General features: G+C 34.2%; 2 protein-coding genes across 2 annotated transcripts; one reads left to right on the top strand and one right to left on the bottom strand.

Moving 5' to 3' along the window:
* Positions 1 to 2,346: 2,346 nt before the first annotated feature.
* LOC133307330 (probable CoA ligase CCL5) lies at positions 2,347 to 4,435 on the top strand. Its single transcript, XM_061507823.1, has 4 exons — positions 2,347 to 3,805; positions 3,973 to 4,040; positions 4,118 to 4,220; positions 4,310 to 4,435. Exons 1-4 carry the CDS (start codon positions 2,390 to 2,392, stop codon positions 4,433 to 4,435), a joined length of 1,713 nt encoding a protein of 570 aa, XP_061363807.1. The 5' UTR covers positions 2,347 to 2,389.
* A 707-nt stretch (positions 4,436 to 5,142) lies between these two features.
* Positions 5,143 to 17,895, bottom strand: LOC133307320 (acyl-CoA-binding domain-containing protein 6). Its single transcript, XM_061507813.1, has 14 exons — positions 17,710 to 17,895; positions 15,570 to 15,730; positions 15,248 to 15,325; positions 15,062 to 15,175; positions 14,845 to 14,911; positions 14,659 to 14,720; positions 14,174 to 14,313; positions 13,957 to 14,083; positions 11,948 to 12,062; positions 11,044 to 11,132; positions 9,283 to 9,366; positions 5,839 to 6,159; positions 5,697 to 5,756; positions 5,143 to 5,607 (listed from the first exon to the last, which is right to left on the bottom strand). The coding sequence occupies exons 2-14, from the start codon at positions 15,657 to 15,659 to the stop codon at positions 5,434 to 5,436; spliced, it is 1,521 nt and encodes a 506-aa protein (XP_061363797.1). The 5' UTR covers positions 15,660 to 15,730; positions 17,710 to 17,895; the 3' UTR covers positions 5,143 to 5,433.
* Positions 17,896 to 20,918: the final 3,023 nt, after the last annotated feature.

Raw genomic sequence — 20,918 nt, 5'->3', positions numbered from 1 at the left:
GGAGAAGAAAACACTTAGCATTCCATAGGAAGATCTTTGCAAGAGAATAATCTCTGTTTTAGTAAAGTATTATAGATAGAAACTAATGTTAATCATGAGAAAAGGCCAACACAACAATTAGATTCCAGAAGCATATTTAATAAGCATCAACATATTGAGCTCGACTTAATTAATTATGTAGAGGATGTTTCCAACACATAATTCTGTGTGTTAGAAAAATGTCTTGACTTTTGTTAAAGAAGGTGCCATACTTCACTAGAGAAGTCAACAACAAACCAATAGAGCATGCATGCAAGCAATCAAATCTAGTATTCAGTACTTTGTTTGTTACCTTACAAATCAAATATTGTATTCAGTATTTTTCTCCCAATTGATTTATAGTAAATGGAGTGACCTGAGATTTTATTTCAAGTCCCTTTCTCACAATAGTTCTTGAAGTGCTTCTCTCTTTCTTTGTCAATTTTTCCCTTCGTTGTCCGTGTTTTGTGATTGGTAAAGAGGAATTGGTGAGATTATAATAGGAGTAAAGGACAATATGCAGATAAATGGTTCTATTTTAAGGCATTGTCATTAGCTGGGAACATGGCCCACGTGTTAAGCTATCGTGAAAAATCACCGAAAAATACTTATACGTTCTGAATTTCAATAGTTTAGGTTCGATTTAAATTTTATTATATAGTATTTGACATGTAATGTAATGACATGTATACGTGTGGCAAGTTCTATGATTTTATTGCATGAACCAAGCCTAATGGAGCACTTGTATTCACCTACCTCTTATTTTAGTGTTCCTTCAACAAGTAAATCTTTTTATCTTGATTATTTTTTAACATATTACAAAATTAATCATAATCCTTGTTTTTTTTTTGGGATAGAAATCATAATCTTTGTATATATAAAAGATAGTCTTTGCACATAAATTGATTCCTATGCAAGAGATAGTGACAAAATATGGGTGAAATTTTTTATCTTTGTTGTTCTCGCATTTCAATATTCCTTTTCCATTCATGACAATGAATCAATATATATATATTGGAAAAGTGTTTATCATTTTAAATAACATAAAGTTGTGTCATTTAAAGAGAAAGATAGACGCAAAATAAAAAAAATTTATTTAAAATTTAAATTAAAAAAAAATCACTCATTTTCTTCTCAATGATTTTCATTTTTTGTGTCTATCTCTCTACAAAATAACATAAGTTATATCATTTAAAATAACAAACATCAAACCCTATATATATATATATATATATATATATATATATATGCATGCCAAAAGAAAAATTTAATCGTAAAATGACAGTATTCCAGATTTCAAAGCACTCAAAAGAAAAATTTGCTCAAATCCAATTGGCGAAAATAATCGTAAAATTTTATTAACAACACCATCCTAAGAAATTTTGTTTTTAAAATATATCCATGCCAAAATATCTTACAATTAGTATCATATTGCTTAATCAACTTGTCTAAACAGTTACAATTATAACATCTGAAGTTTTCAACAAAAATACATTCCGCAAATTAATATCTAAGCTAAATACCTATAACAAAAGCCATGAAAGTACCTGTACTTAAGGAGAAGAAAAGCTAGGTATTTTTGTCTAGGAGGAAGGGATTGGACGGAGAAGGAAGCTTTACCAATTAATTGGTTATAAGAGGATTAAAAAAAAATAGTGTCAATATATTATGTTTAAATTAGCAAAAAGAGAATAATATTATTCATTTTTGAGACAAAGTCTTTTAGATTATTTTTAAACAACACTAGTTACTTATTGGAAGAGTTGGAGTCAACATTTCAAGAATGTCTAATTTCAACCTGAACTCTAATAAGAACAAAGTGTCATTGTCTCGTCGAGATTTAAGATGTTTCCCATGCCATTGTCTTTGTTTAAAAAGCTGACAAGAAGAATGGAACTGCAAATAATAAATTTTATTTTATTTTTAGCATACCGTGTCATTGAAAAGCTTGCTGGCTAGCAGATATAGGACAAGCAACTCATCTCATCATATGCTTTAGGCGGCAATTAAGAACATAAACCATTAGGTAGACAACATCTACATCCTTCAAATATTCTACAAATGAGGAAAAGAACATTCATTTTTCAATTATTTCTCTTGGCATCTGCATAGAGCATCAAGTATATATTCTTTTAGCAACTTAATCGCTATAACTAGTTATGTCTCACTCTCTTGGCTGCTGGCCAAATCTAATGTTTCTTATTAATCTTGTCCTTGCTACAAACTGACATGGTCAACAATGTTTGTCCTAGTACTTTACGAAGAAAAGACTTGTATAAATATATGTCATGGTTCACACTCATTTTGCCTCAGCCTCACAACATAAGTATTGACTACTTGCTTAACACATTTATCAAATTTGCAGAAAACAATGTCAGGAGAGGAAATTTGGTCATCCTGTGAAGAAGAATCTAGTCAAAATCTTCCTCCATTTGATAACAGCAGTGGCTACAATTCAAGAACAGGCATTTATCACCCTCTTGTTAAGCTTGGCAAAAGACATGAAATCCCAACAAAGCCTGACCTTAACACTGCCCATCTTGTGCTGTCACAGTTCCCACCAGCAGACCTTGCTGATGCAAGAATTGCATACATTGATTCAGGTACTAATCGTAGTATAAGCTATGGAGAGGTTCGCAGGTCTGTTTACTCCCTTGGATCAGCTTTGTTCCATGGACTTGGGGTAAGTAAAGGTGATGTGGTGTTTGTATTGTCCCCAAACTCAATAATGTACTCAACCATATGCTTATCAGTGTTATCAGTTGGAGCAATTCTGACAACTGCAAACCCCCTCAATACTGAGTCAGAAATTGCCAAGCAAGTACGTGATTCAGGTGCTAAACTAGCAATTTCAGCACCAGAAGAGCTACACAAATTGGTCCCTACTGGGGTTCCTACAATTCTCACATCTTATCCCTCTGACAGGAAAATGTTATCAGTTGAAGAATTAATAGAAGGATGCTATAATTCACTAGAGTTGCCACAAGTTTCTGTGGCTCAATCAGATACTGCTGCTATACTTTACTCTTCAGGGACTACAGGTGTAAGCAAAGGTGTAGTTTTGACACATGCAAATCTCATTTCCATAATGAGACTACTACTCTGGTCTGCTGATGTAACTGGATCCGTTGATGATGTTTTCTTGGCCTTCATTCCAATGTTTCATGTTTATGGACTGATGTTCTTTGGATTTGGGTTGTTGTGTGTTGGTATTACAACAATTTTGATGCAGAAGTTTGACTTCCAAGCTATGCTTGTTGCTATCCAGAAGTACGAAGTTAATAACTTACCAGCAGTGCCAACAGTGATCCTTACACTAGTAAAACATGCAAGAAAAGCTGGGAGTGACTTATCCAGCCTCAGAAGGGTGGGCTCAGGGGCTGCACCTTTGAGTAAGGAAGTGATTCAGGAGTTTAGAAAGATATTTCCTTGGGTTGAACTAAGGACAGGTTATGGGCTAACAGAAAGTTCTGGTGCAGCAACATTTTTTGTGTCAGATAAAGATGCTAAAGCTCACCCAGACGCATGTGGGAAGCTGCTTCCAACTTTTTGTGCAAAAGTGATAGACATTGAAACTGGGAAGCCTTTGCCTCCTCACAAGGAAGGAGAGTTATGGCTGAATGGTCCTTGTATTATGAAAGGATATCTAGGAAATTTGGAGGCAACAACTTCAACACTTGATTCGGAAGGTTGGTTGAGGACAGGTGATCTTGGTTATATTGACGAGAATGGATTTGTTTGTGTAGTTGAAAGAATAAAGGAGCTAATCAAGCACAATGGGTATCAGGTACTCAAAGCCATAGTAGTTTCAGTTTTCAATAGTGGCAGTTTTGTTTCTCTTAAAATTCAGTTAGAATATCAATATATTCATTTAGTTCTAAGGTATCAGATTGAGTTTCTAACCCAAAAAGTTCTTTGGTTTTCATTAATACATATATGGATTGCTTGTGTCAGGTGGCTCCAGCAGAACTGGAATCTGTGCTGCTAAGTCATCCCCTTATTGTTGATGCAGCAGTTATACCGTGCGTTACCCTCAGCACATGTTCACTCTCATTTTCATTCTCTATATGACTTTCTCATGTGGAAAGATATGTTGCAGGGTTGAAGATGAAGAAACTGGACAGATACCAATGGCATATGTGGTGAGAGCAGTTGGTTCTGAACTCTCAGAAGACCAAGTCATTCAATTTGTCGCAGGCCAGGTCAATCTTAGCCCCTGCCTCTTCTCTTTCCCTATGGTCATTTTAATTTGTTTCTCTTTATTTTGAAAACTAAACTTGAGCATTTTCAGGTGGCCCCATATAAGAAAGTGAGAAGGGTGAGTTTCATTGACACTATTCCAAAGTCAGCTGCTGGCAAGATATTGCGCAAGGATCTTGTTTCTCAAAGCAAATATCAACTTGTCTCCAAGTTATGAGTAACCTCAGTATAAATGGTAGTGCTCTAGAGTGTTTTAATTTCTCATGTTAAGGAAAGGAAGTTCAAAAATGAAGCGAGCACCCCATTTAGATAGGAACTTGGAAAATAGTCATCTCCTTTAGAGCATGTCTCTCAAATTTTTCTTTTTGGTGCACATGATGTGGCACATCTGTTGTAATAAAAAGTTGCTTATTTTATTTAAGCCTAAAGAAATACAGCTCTTGTGGAATCTGAATGTATAATTGCTGTTGCTAGTTCTAGAGGAGGAACCTCATTAAAACAAGACACGAGCGATCAATGACCCTCCTCCAAACACGCCAATTGAGGGAATACAATTTTACTAGAGGAGGAACCACATTAGGACCATTTTTCACATGGCTACCCTCACCAACTTGTAATCATTCTTTTTTAAATCCAACCACAACCCGAGAACACGAACATAAGGGCAACCGATGAGTGAAAAGTTGAAAGGGGTGACAGGAGTTCCACGTTTCCCAATCAAAGAATTCCATAGGATTATAACATTAGTGTGCCTAAAGAAAAACCACGGTTAGTCCCTCAAAAAGGACTAACATAAGGGCAACCATTTTGAATGCAATCCCCTACTAATTGAATGTACTAGCTAATCAAATTAAAATGGAATAAAACACGAGAATAAGATAACAATATATAATTAAATGAATGAGATAAAAATAAACCCAATATAATTTAATGGAAACATGAACATCAAATGAATCAGACAATTACGCATTACAAATACAAAAAGCTTATGTACCCATCTCTTGAAAGTTTCAGTCCTTCAAAATTGGAGTTCAACATTCTTATACATAATGCATTTCAACACAAAAGATAACACAGCAAAAGTTCTGTAACAAGGAAATGCCATCTTCTGCATGAATTAAAAGAACACAATACAATTCTGCTGCTTGTAAGAAAGTTGAGGTTCCTCAGACTCAACTCCCAAATCACTTTTAGTTGGCATTGCCCACATAATTTTCATGCCTCACTCCCTGCAAACCATCGCCAAACACCACCAGAACTCTGCCTCTGAGCAGTTGCAGCGAGCTCCATCTCCTGGTCCAGATCAGACTTCTTTTTACGAAGAGCTTGTACCTGATCTTCCACAGACTGCATTGATTCCAGCAACTTCTGCAGCTCCGCAATTTTAGCCTGGAAACAAACATTAACAATATACTCAAATCCTACACAAAAACCATAAAGCCATTACACACTTCAAAAATAGGAAAGTGAATTTATACCTCCAGGTTAAAGCATCTTGATCTCTCAGCCACAAGCTGTCCCTGGACTGACTGGAGCTCCTGGAAATATATGTTCAATGATGAAAACTACAGGTACCTATTAAATTATACTGCACCTCCACATGAAAATTGTAATATATACCTTGGTCAACTCAGCATGAGTACTATTTACTTCGTCTATCTCACCTCCGAGCTTAGAATTCTTGGCCCTGACTTCTGCAATTGACAATTCCAATAACCGTTTTTCTTCTTTAATGGCCTCAATTTTAACCGTGGCATCATCCAGAGGATGACCATTTACAGATGACTTAGAATTTATATCATCTAGTTGCGTGAAATCCAACTTCTCAGATTTAGACAAAGCATACGCAGAACTAACAGAAGCTGCGGCTGCGGCAGCCGCTGGTGATTGGAAAATCTTGGGACGTACGGAGTCCTTTGCCTTGGGTTTCATAACAAAAACCTAAATTTGCAAGGGGCCAGCCATCAGCCACAAAACCAACTTTATGGTACGCCAAAATTTTAATTTAAAATTTGCATATAAAAAATATGTAAAATTAGCAAATTCAAAATTTATAGCATAACATTCCAGATGTCTTCGTTCCTAATCTTTTCTTTTCTTGTATGTTCATCCACTTCATCATTCTGATCTCAGTCACCCGTGTTATTTGCTCTTGTTGAATTGCAACAACTCACTGCCCAACATTGACTAACATTCTAATAAATTTGCAATGATATTTGCTAGTATTATCAAACACAAATAGCTAATTCCAAGAAATCAATTCTAGAAGACTGAATAGAAGGTTTTCCATTCTTTTTCCTTTACAAACTGATTTGGACTCGATCATGTTATAGTAGAGCCTAGCTTACTTTAGTCCAACTCAATCAATGTGCTATGTATTTCATCCATCTACTATTACATAACTAATCATAGATGAGGTTTTGACAACACTGATAGAGAATAATATAAACCATTAGAAAGGCCTTTACCCAACACCTTAAGGTTTTGGGTTGAAGTGATTCTTTACATGGTATCAGAGCTTCAGTGACCATAAGGTCACGAGTTCGATCCCCACCACCCCACTTTCTAGTGGAATTAAAATAAACACAAGGTAAAACAAAAAATTGGGCCTGTGTAATATCCACACTTCAAACCCAAAAGGCTCTTACACGAAGGTGTGTATTAGAGAATAATAAAAACCATTAAAAAAGCTCTCACCAACACCTCAAGATTTTGGGTTAAAGTGGTTCTTTACAAACACAAATGGTATTAAATATTCAATGTTAAGAGAGAGATCCTCACTGGCTTTTTTTTGGTATATTGAGACTACCAAAGTGCATCAATCTTTTTGCACTGGTAAAAGACATTTATTGGTAGAAAGTATAAAAACATGTAGGAGGATAAGGAATCCTCCTAGAAACAGTTAAAACACATTACCAACAAAAAAGGATCTATTACCAAAAACAGAACCAAATCTCAAACGTCTCCAATCCCTCCACATGTCCAATAAAGAACACCTATCCCATAGAAAACCGTGAACTAAGACCCATAGCACCAAAAGCAAAATTGATCACATAAAAGCTTTAATGAAAGAAATCATTAGCCTAAAGAGATTGGCCCTGCAATCCAATCAAAGACACCAAGACCCACAGGTATAGCACACTACCCAGAGGTTTTACACCTAACCCTCCTTCCCAAATTTAAAAAATGTGTAAACAAATAGCTCCAAAAGGCTAAACAAAGCCAAATAACAAATCATGTGGTTCCCACATTTTTCAACTTGCCTAAGTTTTAGGTTTTGTACAATAAGCTCTTTAATGTGTTCACATGTCTTAACCAAATCCTTGGCAAGAGTTCTGAGCACAACTGAAAAGCTTTCATTGGTAAAGAAATTTTCATTTCTTTTAATGGTATTAGAGATATATAAAATCATTGATGTAACCTCACCCAACAGCTTAAATTTTTGGGTTGAATTGGTTCTTTACATGTTATCAGAGTCTTAGTGTCATAGGTTCGATCCTCACCGCCCTCCCGTTTAATTAATAATTAATCAAGTCTTGTAGAGTTTTTTAACACAGGTAGGTGAGCCTGTGCATTGTCCACCTTTCAAACCCAGTGGGCTCTTAGAGATATATAAAACCATTAAGGTAGCCTCACCCAACAGCTTAAGCTTTTGGGTTGAATTAGTTCTTTACAAATGGTAAGTCGGTAATGCAACATTTCTATCTAGTTGATATTATTGGAATCATTCCAATTGCCTATTGTTTTTTTGTAAAAAAAATTTCCTTATCATTTCTAGGATGGATAATTTAGTGCAATGTTCCCATTAAATCTTAATATCATACTAAAAAAATGGTAAAATTATAGTTGACCCTCACGTGGTTTTACCCAAAATCACTTCATTGATATGGCTACAAAAATTGACACTTTGGCACCCTGTGATTTGCTCTGTTATCACATAATCACCCCGTGATTTTTTTCCCATTCATTTTTTAATGGTGAGACACATGTAAACCAAGTGAGCTCACTTTCGAGTCATTGACTTCCAAATTTTCCCCAATTTCTTCACAAATCCCTTGCTCCTTTATTATTAAAACCCAATTCACTGCAAAGTATTCACATTAGAGAGATCAGCAAGCCCTTAAACTCTCAAGTCTACAACATAGTAGTTAATTGCGCCGCAATAGCGCCGCGAGCCGCGCCGTATGGGCGTTGCGGTGCCTCGCCATAAGAAACCGCGCCGCGCCGTACCGGAACGCAATAACGGCCATTGCGATCGCATTTGCGGCCATATTGCTGTCATAAGGCAAAATGTCAATTTTGTCTTAAATTTAAATGTGTAACAGAAAAAATTTAAGGGTTTTTTAGCCTATCCGCGTCTCTCTCTATCACTTCTACTATCTCTACCTTTAAAAAATGTTTCTTTTTGTAATTATTTCTGTCATATATCTATTCCACTACTTCCGCAACCGCAACCCGCTATAACGCTATAGCGTTTTTAGGGGTTGGCCGCGACATGCTGCAATCTGCATTTGATAACTATGGTCTGCAAGTGAAGCTCAAGAGTACGCATACATCCAAACGAGCAGGCTGTTTAGAAAACTTCAACAAAGATTGATTCAAGTCTTTTCCAAAGACAAACGAGTAGGCATGCATGTCCAAATGAACATACATGCATGTCCAGACAAGCAGGCAATCTAGAATCAATTGCTGAGACAGAAGCAATGAAACATACAAGCAAGCACTCAAGTTGCTGAGCAAAACCAAGTTAGGAAACTGCAAAAAGGACCAATCCAAGGATAAAACATCTCCAATGGCTAGAATTGATGAAAGAAGACCTCCTAAACGATCCACCAAAAAAAAAAGGCCTCCCAAATGGGCATAAGGCAGAGAAGGTATATATATATATATATATAATCATCAAGGAGAAAAGGACAGCCATCAAGGCATCAACTAAAAAATCTTCAACTCAAGTCATGATTTAAATTTCACAAACTTAAGTTCTCTTTCCTGACAAAAACAAATTAAGAAAGCCAATCGTCCATAGCCAACAGAAAAATCATAAATAAAGGTTACATCACATACCTCATTGCTATATCTCCCATTGTAGCCACCAAAAGCTAACAAATATTTTTCTCCATCAATCGATGCTGAGCAGACACTAAGACCCTGATAAGCAATAAAGACTTACATCAAATATAAATCAATAGATGAAGAGTATGCATTAACATAACAGGACATGAATTATTATCACACTTTTTTGGTACAAGCAACTGCTCATGCAACTTTTATCATATTTAATTACATATAAAGAGCACCCTACCCATTTTGATTGATCAATTACTTAATATAAAATAATATGTTGTGTATTAAACTGATACAAAGAGTTCCAATATATAGAGACCCTAATGGGCTTAAGTGAGAAGCCCAGACCTAATCCAAATCCTAAATAGGAAAAGAATATTTACAAATAAGAAAGCAATCTATACAAATCTATACATATTATATTTCCTATTCTAACACAATTAATTAGCAAGTTAGAAAAAGTCAAGGCCCACTTTCTTTCTTCTCTCTAGCCCCTCTTGTTTCATCTTCATGACAACACTTTGAGGCTGATGCTAGGCAACCCTTTCTATTTTCTTCTTATATGCTTCATTTAAATCTACCTCAACCTTTGGTAGATAATACATATGAGGAGTTGGTTAGCTCTTTCCTCAAATCTGGAAGATCGAGTGTTTTGGTTCTTAATGAAACTGATGGACCTGCTACACTATGTCCTACTACTCTTGCTTGCAGAATCCAATGTAGAGTGTCGATAAAGATGCTTTCTCATCAATTGCCACCAGCCTGGAGCTATGTGATTACATAGTTACACTGGCTTCCTAGTTCAGCAAAAGTTCTGCAGCAATTTTGTAATTTTAGATCTATTTTTTTCACTTTGGAATGTAGGTTCCACCAGGCCTGATTAGTTTAATAAATTTTTTCCTAGAAAAAGATTCCTCCTCCCCTTTTCTTTTGATTGCATCATACTTTATGAATGAAGAGGCAATTATCTTCTTTAAAAAGAAAAGTCCATGAATTATAAACATATCCTGAATGCAAAAGATAGATCCCGCGTCTTATAACCAGAGGCTTAAGCTTATCTGGTGAAACAGTCAACAGAGTTTGACTTTTCAAACAAGCGATATATGCATAAAGGCTCATTGAGACAAGGACTAAATTTTTCATTTGATAATATCTCACTTTATTATGAAATCTAGAGTTAAATTGAAGCTGGATCTTTGTCATCTTTAGGACCTGTTATTTTCAGTTATTAATGATTAAAATTCTTCATGTTTCTCAATGCTTATAGGTAGGCATATTGTCATTCTAAATTCATTTGTGACCCCACCCGTTCTCACTTGCATTCAAACATTGTACATAAGATAACAAATGAATGTCCTAGACCATCCACTTTCTGCATACACTATAATGGATTACCAAGCCACTTGAAGTAAAAAATAAGAAAATAAAAACTAAAATCTGTTTGTTTTATGAAAAAAGAAAAAGGAAAGCTCTGGGTCGATGGCTCAATGTTCAGAATAAAACATTATCCTGATTAAAAAAAAAAACTTAAGATAGAAAAAAACAAGTTCCTCTAGTCAAGGCAAAAGAAATTTACAGGAACAAAACTCAAATCGGAAATAAATATATAATCATATCCAATCCATACAGTCTCAAAATCAACAATCACTGATATGGCAGCCTACACTACGCTAATACAGATCATGGAAAAGAGAGAATTATAATACTCCATACAAACATTAATAAAAATATAAAAAAGATAGATTGCACAAAAGTAATTACCTCACTAGAAAGTGGATCTTTTTGCTTCACAACAGTCAACACAGACCAAACAAGCTTAGACATGTTTAATACCAGGGTTTCAGGGCAACCTGTTTTGAAAATTAGACCATCAGACATCCATAAACAGTGTTTCATTAATGTTGAGAGCATAATCTATGCATTCTTGACATCGATAATAATATTAATAAACTTACCTACCCCCTTTACTTTTCAGCAGTATCTTATGGTTCACTTTAAGGTTTTTGTTAGAATACACAAAAATGTCTCATTATATCTTGATTGCATCGTAGAATAATTTAGAGTATCTTAGATTATCTCTTAGGAATGATTTCCTTATTTCTTTATATTTTATGATTTGTTTCCTTTTTAATATGAATAGGGAATTAGTGCTTTGTAGTTTGTAACACATCATTACACACCACATATCAATATTATATTGTATTATTCAGAGTTTGTTCTCTCTTTTCATCCTTCCCTACCTAAATCATATATTTCAACAGTTTTAATAGAAAGAAGGAGGCCAAAAATTTTGGTGTGGGGTTAGTGCATTTCTCTTTTTTTTTTGAAACTAATGCATTTCTCTGATATATTACTATTTGGTTGGAGCAGAATGCTCACATCGTTCAGCGAATCTTTTACCCCTAGATTTGCTTGAGTTATAATTGTGTTTATGGTTTCATGCTAGAGCTACTCTCAATGCTGTTTCAAGAGAGTTATTATTTCTAAAATGTGCATGGAGTGGAGACTTCCATGCTGCATTCTTGATTCTCTCTTTCTGCAACTGTTTTTCTTTTTCTCGTATTTTTCTGTTTTGAAGAATATTTTATCTGCTACACTCTAGTAGCATTTTCACTCTTTCTCTAATACTATTCCTTTTTCAATATTAATAATAATAATTACATACCACTTCTATTATCTCCACCACCAATTATGAACCAGCTTTCATCAATAGTGATACCAGCATGTCCAGCCCTGGGAGATACTAAATCACCTTGAGTTTGTGGTTGGGACCACTCCATCTGAACCAAATGAGGTTGTTACACCGTTAATGCTAAACTTGTAAGAATGAAGCAAAAGCAACTTTAAAGATCAATGACCAAAACTCGAGCAATTTTCTTGACAGGAAAATATAAATTGAAAACTAATCTCACATTTAGAAGAATATCGAAATTGTTCTTCCCTTTTTTTCCAAGGGTTACAGGGACCAGGTGAACAGGATAAACCAATAACCGCTACGTTTCCAATGAAACATTTTCCACTTTAGAAGCTAACACATGTAAGGAGATCTCCACAAATAATAGTAGTTGCCAAGCATAAGAAGCAGACATCATTGATGCCCAAGTTTGCCAATTATCAGTCTTTCCATTGAATGAACTCTCCAATGGATAGAAACTTCAGAAGAGATGCACAAATACTTCTCATAAATTTTGTAACGAAGAAAATTCCAGGTGAAACTAGTAAATCTCAGCCAAGAAATTAGTAAAAGAAATTTTATGTTGCAGGAAATATTAACCACCTATGTGGAGATGCAGGGCTACATTAACTACACATTCTCATAAAAAGTGTATATTAACCACTTTAAACAAATGCCTGCATCTACTAGTTCCAAATATGCCAATGGAACATTCTGCCATTGATTCACAATGTATTTTACTAAGCCACCTGTACGTAGTACTTTAAGCTAAACTCACCAAATCATTTCAGAAGACAAAAGCTTTGAGTATAGCTAAATGGTCAACCAAATAAGTTTACGTCACTATATTGTCAGTGAATGTTATAAATTACAGGAATGAGGCCTGGGTGTTAGTCAAATAACTGTATCAGCGGTTGTTCTTATCTACGTACCCCACAAAAAAATTCAGACCAACACTCCAATACCATTTAGCATCACCAGTATTTGCAAGCGCAATTTTATATTAACAAGTGTTCCCTTAACAACCATCAAATGCTATTGCATGGGTTCATCAAAATAATGACCCAGAATAAGTATATTGTATAGAAAAAAAGAAAAAATTGTTACAGAAAAAAAAAAGGTCACAAGACATTCCTCTGTAAGACAACACAATTGAAATGCTCTACAAAAACAATCTGGTATACAATACATTTAGATTTATTGTTAAAAATAAAGGGCAAATAATAGCTCCCCAAGCTCTAAATACCATTCTAACATCCCTCTTTTATGAAAAACAAATAACCATCATTGGTAGTAATCCACAAAAAAGCCAGATAAAAACCTTTGTCCCATAATTGCGAAATTAGAAGGAGCTGGAATATGCATCAGATAGGATACCAGAAAAACCTGTTATTGATTTACTACTGAAAATCCCTCAAGTCTGTTACAGATTTTGATAAGGTATCAGTAAGACAGTAACTAATATAGATCTGTATAACAGAAGGTCCTCTTGCACTCCACTCTAGTTCAGTAGCTAGCACCCAGAATTAAAGAAGAAAATTGAGCAAAAAAAGAAAGAATAGACAGTACAGACTCTTTGAGGGGTCTGCTGCATCCTTCCCAACCTTTCCACTCAATTCTCATTTGTCTCTTCCAATCCTCCCAAACTCCTCTACAAATTCATCATTGACAATATCTCTTATCTGTGCCACGAAGGCATCCCGTTGTCACAGGGTATATAATTTTCGCTAACTCTGATTCCTCTGATTCTGCTATCACAGGAAATATTATTCCCACTATCTCTATCAATGCACATGTGCCGTAAGTCTCCTCAGTCCCTTTTCTTCCTAGTGTACACTTGGAAATGGGAGTTCTAACAGTATCATATCAAAATTCACTTTTTTCCATATGTAATATACAAAAATGACTGATTACCCCAGAATGGAAGAAACAAGCTTACTAATACTTTGATTTAATTCAAGATGCAAAAAATAAAAAAATTGAAGATAATATTCACTTACTGTTTGCATGTCTAATAAGTGAAGATCATTGAAGAAGACAGAATGAGAGCAACCCCCAAAAATCAGAAGGTATCGCTCTCCTTGCATAGCAGCTGCATGATCATATCTAGGAGCCGGAGGCGTCTGCCTATCAAAATGCAAGAAAGTGGTATGGTCATACAAATCTTCTCTAAAGCATGAAAACACATTTTCTGAAAGTACAATAGATACTACTTACGAAGTATTTATCATATCCCAAGTCATATTTTCCAAATCGAGAACATGGACATCATTCAACAGCTTCCTGCTCATGTCTTCTCCACCAAACAATATCACTCTAGAACCAAACAGTGTTGCAGACTGTCCCATACGAGCTATCTAGAAAAATAAATTAAAAACATTCAAATATCTATTTAACTGCAATCAAAGTGATTACCACATTGCTTGTATAGGTATTAAGAAGAAATTACACACAAATTGAATATCCTACATACATAATCCAAAAAGAAAAAAGAAGTAGGATAAAGAAGATAAAACTACAACAACCAAGCCTTATCCCATTAGGTGGGGTTGGCTACATGGATCAATTGACACCATTAGGCTGTATTAAAAACCAAAATTTCAGTAAAATCATTTAGAGTAGGACATTGAAGATCTTATCCAAACAAAAATTCTACATCCAAGGACAGAACTTCAAACTTTTACATCAATAAACACACTTACTGGAACACTTCCAGAAGTCTTAATAACTCCAAACTGGCATGTTTTGACGTCAATGTACCGAACTGCAAAGTTCAAATAAACATTGTGAGTTTCTTATGTAACACACCATTTTATAATGATGTCAAATAAATGAGGCACTTACATGTTTTTCTCCCCATTATAAAAAGACATTGGAAATATACTAACCTGTTAATTTATCAGAAGAATCCTTTGAATTGCCACCAAGAAGAAGTACTTTCTCTCCCCACCTAATCTGCAGAAATTTCCAAGTCTCTTTCAGAACAAATCAAACATCCAGATGATCACTAAAACTCATGGTTCATCAATTTCCAAACTAAAGAAAGTAAGATTTCAAACTATAACATCTATGCACATAGAAAGAGTTGTGCATACAAATTTTTACCATATTGTGACCAGATGTGGCTGGAAGACTCTCCTGTGAGCTACTGACATCATCTTTTCCAGCATTTGCTTTTAGTTTCAGAGAAGACCATGTCAAACTTCTGAGGTCAAAAACCTGCACACAGCTGACTCGCATGACCCACTAAAAAGAGTCCAAGATTCAGAAGCATCTGAGTCTACCCCATACCTGAATATCAGATAAGTGCCGACCATTACGACTCCCACCAGCAATGTATAATTTTTCATCAACTACTGCTGCAGCATGCTACAATGAAAGTACAAAACATGAAGTAAGTATCTGGCCCAAGGCTAAGGAAGGACTTCAGCTAAGAAGCCAAGAATTACTAAGGACTTTTTGCATTCAAATGCAAACTAACTCATAACAAGACCCAATAATGAATTATTTTTATGCCTTTGTTAAAGAGAATATCTTGCCTTGTCTTCCTTTTAATTTTGTACTCTTCCATCCTCTAATATAAAACAAGGAAAAGAGAGGGAGAGAGATGAACCTTGTAGCGAGGAGGTGAACGTGCACCAGATACAGGGATTGGTACCCACTCATCATATGTTAGCTCCTTATACCAATGGTTGAGATCCATATCTTTCTGATTCTTCTTTAGTTCAGGAAGAACTGTTTCAAATTGCCTTAATTGTCACTTCAGGTTACTAACTGTCATAAAAAAGCAAAGGATTTCAAATGACAAATTCCTTAGAGAACACACACAAAAAGATCCAATCAGTAAAACCTAGGAAGCACGGATACAATACAATTACATCATGGACAAGGGGATATGACAAATTTTAAAAATTATAAGACACGACCCAGCTACGATACAACATTTAAAATTAACATAAAAACACAAATCTTACATTACAAGAGAATCACTGTTTTAAAAGTTACCATTAGTCAATGTAGAGATAAGAAAATACTATCATTTATCTAATTATTACACTACTCCTTATGCATTAGTATAAGAAATCAAAAATTATAGAATGAAACTATGAGTATCTGAAGTGTCCGATACCGATACAGCAGCTATTTTGAAGTGTCTATGCTTCCTTGAGTAAACAGATAATGATCACAAGTTTCTAAAATCATTCACACCACACACACACACACGTAGAGAGAAAGATAAAGATAACAGATATTGATATCTTAAGTAGATGGACTTATTCCATATTGGAAAAATGCATGAGGTAATCTTTGAATAACATCAATAATTAAAGAACAGTGTGATTAAAGGGCAAACCCTGATGCACAAAGACTCCCTGACTTTGCAAGGGTAGGGGTGAGAATCAATATTATGCAGTACTACTCTTACATTTAGACTCGAACCCATGACTTTCAAGTCACAAAAGAGCAACATTATTATTGTTCCAAGACTTGTCATCTAAATAACAGTACGAATAGACTGTAAAAATATATAAGGAATAGGTCTGAGAAACAACATCAGAATGATGAGAAAATAGACAAGACAAATTTAGGAAGGAAAGGTAGGAATGGATTGGTCAATCTAGGATGAAAGATCAAAATGACTGGCCCAGTAAAAAGTCATATATATCTAGTTCGTTGATATATTGACCTCTATAAGAACCGTTAAAAGAAATTATGACAAAAGCTAGATGCCACTAGAGAACTCATTACACAAATGCCAAGAGTCCAAGACAATCCATTTTGAAGGATGTACTCAAATACAACGTGAAATTCAGGAGGATCAAGACTAAGTGTTAAGTATGCAACAAACAAATTCCTGATTATAAGCACACATGATGTATTACCATATAGGACCAAAAGAAAATGCTAAATCCACACCTCTCTCTCATACTTTAACAGAAAATTATACATCAAAATCAATTCCTATTCCTGCACCCGGATCGACATAAAAAAGATAAAGCTTTTATTTGGTCTTGAAATAATACTTAATTTAAACTTGCAAGAGTTGCTGAAGTTTTTGTCATTACATTATTTGCATATCAGCCGGTTGCAAGCAAAAGGACTGCTTGTTAACCACATTTTGCGTTCTCGAGATTTTAAGATGCATAATCTTAAGATGAGTAATGGTTGTGTGCTAAAACTCTGCCATTACCTTTGATTTTTTTTTAAAATGTTTTCCCCATTGGAGAATGAGCCTAGTCAAGAGACAGTATAGGATTAGATTATGCAGAATCTCTTTGGAAGATTGAATTCCAAACAGACAGCTAACTGTGTAACAGCTTCTAACAGTCTCTATAGTGACATGTAACTGCTTCTAACTGACTAGTAGAGGTGCTAACAGAATTGGTTACAGGCTCTAGATATGCTTATGTACTAAAAATATTCAGATCATTGTACAAGCAAAATAGATCAATGCAAATTCAGTTTTCAGAATTTCAGTTCCCCTGTTTTCTCTCTCAGATCTCTCTTCGTCTTTCTCAGTTCTTCACCTACGTACAATTTCTACACTCACTAGCATTACTATATACACTAACGAGTTCCAACATATAGCATAAACTTTCACAATTCTCGGAGTCAAATTATGCTTTGACAAGCATCTCCAAGTATCTGAAATAGCAAATCCAGATCGAGCACACCACAGAAAATCGAAATTGGCGCACACAAGAAACGAATGGATTGGAATTGAACGTGAAAAGAGTGAAAGGGACTGAAACCTGTTATTACAGGGAGATGTCAAATCTCGGAACGTCGTCGTCCGATGTGGAGAGGGAGAGATATTAGACGGTGGCGAATCGAGAGCCACCGTCGAGATCTCGATCGATACGCCGTCGTTAAGTGACAAAAACACAACACAACAAACGTTACGGCAAGAATTTAAAGCTCAAGTTGTTAACGTGTACTAGTTGTACAATAGCTAGAGATCTGAGACAACTCAAATGGTTTAACATACATTGAATATTTGGTTTTTGTTTTTATTTTTTCCAACAATTTTTTATAGTTTACTTTTTAACTAATTAAATAGGGGGAAAGATATTGTAATAATTAACTAGTGTTACTATCAATCAATTTCACTGTTAAATTGATTATGTTGATCCAACGGTTATATTTATTTTCATCTTTGTATGGTTATGATTCTCCATAGTTGGATTAACATAATCGATCTAACAGTGAAATTGATTGGTAGTAATATTGATAGTAACACTAGTTGGTTGTTACAATATTCTATCCCATTAACAAAATGGGAAAAGTGAGAGAAATAAATAGATAAAGAGGGAGAGAGAGTGGATCCAAAAAAATAAAGGTGTGAGCCTCACTCTTTTTGTGATAGTAAAATGACACAAATTGTATCATTTAAAACAACAAATATTTTTACCTAAAAAAATTGATATCAGTTTTAATTTTCAGAAAATTTTGAAGATTATAAATAAAGAAAATTCATATAGACAGCTTCTGAAATTACTGAACCTCTATAGTTCTTCTTCATTTCTTTAAAATTAGTAAACATAATCTTTTGTGTTGCACTCAGACGTTTTTGTTAAACAAAAAAATAAAATACAAGTCCTTCCATTCATAACGTGACTTGGAAAAAAATACCTTCCTAGTATAATCATTGTGTCTTGTTAAAAAAAAAATTCAAAATATTATGCTTTGAATGATGAAGAAAAAATTTATGAATTTAATGAAGACTGTGAAAATTCAAATTAACTAAAAAAATTCATTTCTATTTTCATGTTTTCTTTGAATTTTCAATAAAAATAAATTAAAATTCTTAATTAAGGATAAGTTTCTCTGGGGATGAGAAATTTATGTCAACTAAGCAAATTGGTTTTCAAAAGAGAGATGGAATTTTTTTCCATTCAAAATACCCAGTAAAAGTTTATATTAAGTACACAAGAAACAAAAGAAATACACAAATCATCGTAGGTTAATTAGAAAGAGTATTTTCTAAATCTCTTAATTTAAAGGTAGATAACTTCTCACTAATCGAATTATAAGATATTAATTAAATGTACTCAAGTTAACCTAAAAAGTCATGAAAAACTCAACTAGATAAACCAACTCCATGCATATTTAGATTATCTTATTCAAAATGTATAATTAAAAGATAAATTTTCATAACTTTTTACTAATATAAAATAAGTTCATTTAAATATGAGTGATATATGACTTGTATTTTTCCATTAGCTCTTGTGTACAACTTTCATGAAGTATAATTTTGGAGGAAAATAATTGTTTTAAAACTGAATTTGATTCTTGAGCTGTTTGTGTATGAGAGTTTGGTATGTACTTGTAATAGGTGAATTATGTCACTATAGAGGTGTTATCATAAATAATGGTATGAACCAAAGTTCTTAGAAGAGTCATTATTATTGTATATCTCAAGTAGGATTGAGATAGAAGGAAAATGTATAAGAACACGTTGGGTCTATATTTTCTCAGAGTAATCATTCATAAAAATAATGGATGTAAGTTGGCTCTTCAATGGGTGAAAAGAAGTGTGTATAGATGGAAAATGTTTTCTAATAATGAGATAAATGAGTCATAACTATTTGCCTAATTACTCTCCTTGGTGAGGCAGCTAGCGCACCACTATGTATAATGTGGTGAGTTGTGCAAGGAGCGGAATATTCTTTACATTGAAGTTTGTTATTCTCATTATAAGAAGCATGTGAGCAATCCCTTAATGGACTTCTAAGGGTCCATCTATGGTATTGGATCGTGAGACCGGTCCAGAACAATTTTAAAGTAAATGTATTTATTATTAATTTAATTAAAAGTATATATCATCATCTTAATTCACTAAAATTTTAATTAAAAAGTCTTATCTTATAATTTTACTATAAAAGAGTTCCAAGAGAAATGCCGGCACTACTTTTTTTAGTGGTTGCCTAATTTTTTATTTTTTATTTTTCTTATAATAATTAATTTGGGGAGATCCCATTTTTTATGTGCATGAATGATTCATATTTGGTCACATTTGCGGTATCTAATCTCTCTCTCTCTCTCTCTCTCTCTATATATATATATATATATATATATATATATATATATATATATATCTAGAAAATTTTAAGGAAATGCTTGTTAAAGATTTTGATCAAAACTTATATTTTCTGAAAATTTTGCTTCTGATAAAATATTACAACGTTGTGTGATCTAACTATATATATATATAACAAACAATATTACCTAATAAAATAAGACTTAGTTATCATTGTTGTTATATATGAACAGTTAGCCTCGAAACAAATATCAAAAACGAATTTGTGGCATCCAAACAAAAACAAATCATAAAGGTAATTTATTAGGTAATTAATAAGATGTGTATTTATGATCAACTACCTAAAAATCTAGAATCGATTCATCTTTTTAAGGCCTCCTTGCTCAATTCATTACCTCTGAGATTTTCCTTGGACAAGCGCATTCTACGTTCAAATATATATCAACCAGTGGTAAACACAGGAATATAAGCCAGAAATTGCATGCCCCCCAAAGATATAGGACATTTTTCTAACCAAGCATGACTCATTCTTTATCATATCAACAACAATGTTCCCATAATTTCAACTACTATAAGTTTCATCACATTCAAAAATAGTGTGTACAAAGAAGGAAGTTAATTGACCATGCAAAAATAGAAAAAAACTCAGGAACCAACCACTGAATAGGATATTTGAAGTCACAAAAAGTTAACGAAAATCTCCTTAAACACCTCCCTTCCACAACTTGAATCATCTTTTCTCCCTCCTCCCATTTTGTTCCTCAAACTTGGTAACATATGCATTATTCTCTTCCCTTAACCCTCTTGTCCTTCCCAAAGAGACTCTCATTTTCTTTCCCCCAAACAAAAATAAAAAACCAAGAGAGGAATTAAGAAAAGGAGTCTCTTTAACTCTTAACCTTCTCTTGGAGCTAGTACCCC

Source organism: Gastrolobium bilobum, unplaced genomic scaffold, assembly GCF_033153095.1.
Source record: "Gastrolobium bilobum isolate Gb01-03AN ecotype WA unplaced genomic scaffold, APGP_CSIRO_Gbil_v1 utg23374, whole genome shotgun sequence".
NCBI lineage: Eukaryota > Viridiplantae > Streptophyta > Magnoliopsida > Fabales > Fabaceae > Gastrolobium > Gastrolobium bilobum.
Note: the sequence above shows the minus strand (reverse complement) of the source record. Positions and strands in the feature narration are given on the sequence as shown.

Bases quoted from the DNA above. Each gene is read 5' to 3' on its own strand.
- LOC133307330 (XM_061507823.1), top strand. From the start codon at position 2,390: ATGTCAGGAGAGGAAATTTGGTCATCCTGTGAAGAAGAATCTAGTCAA. The intron at 3,806-3,972 runs GTACTCAAAGCC...TGCTTGTGTCAG, and splicing joins TCAAGCACAATGGGTATCAG to GTGGCTCCAGCAGAACTGGA. The intron at 4,221-4,309 runs GTCAATCTTAGC...GAGCATTTTCAG, and splicing joins TTCAATTTGTCGCAGGCCAG to GTGGCCCCATATAAGAAAGT.
- LOC133307320 (XM_061507813.1), bottom strand. From the start codon at position 15,659: ATGGATCTCAACCATTGGTATAAGGAGCTAACATATGATGAGTGGGTA. The intron at 11,133-11,947 runs GTATGTAATTAT...TTTTCAAAACAG, and splicing joins TGGTGGAGATAATAGAAGTG to GTTGCCCTGAAACCCTGGTA. The intron at 9,367-11,043 runs GTAATTACTTTT...ATTGCTTATCAG, and splicing joins AAGATCCACTTTCTAGTGAG to GGTCTTAGTGTCTGCTCAGC.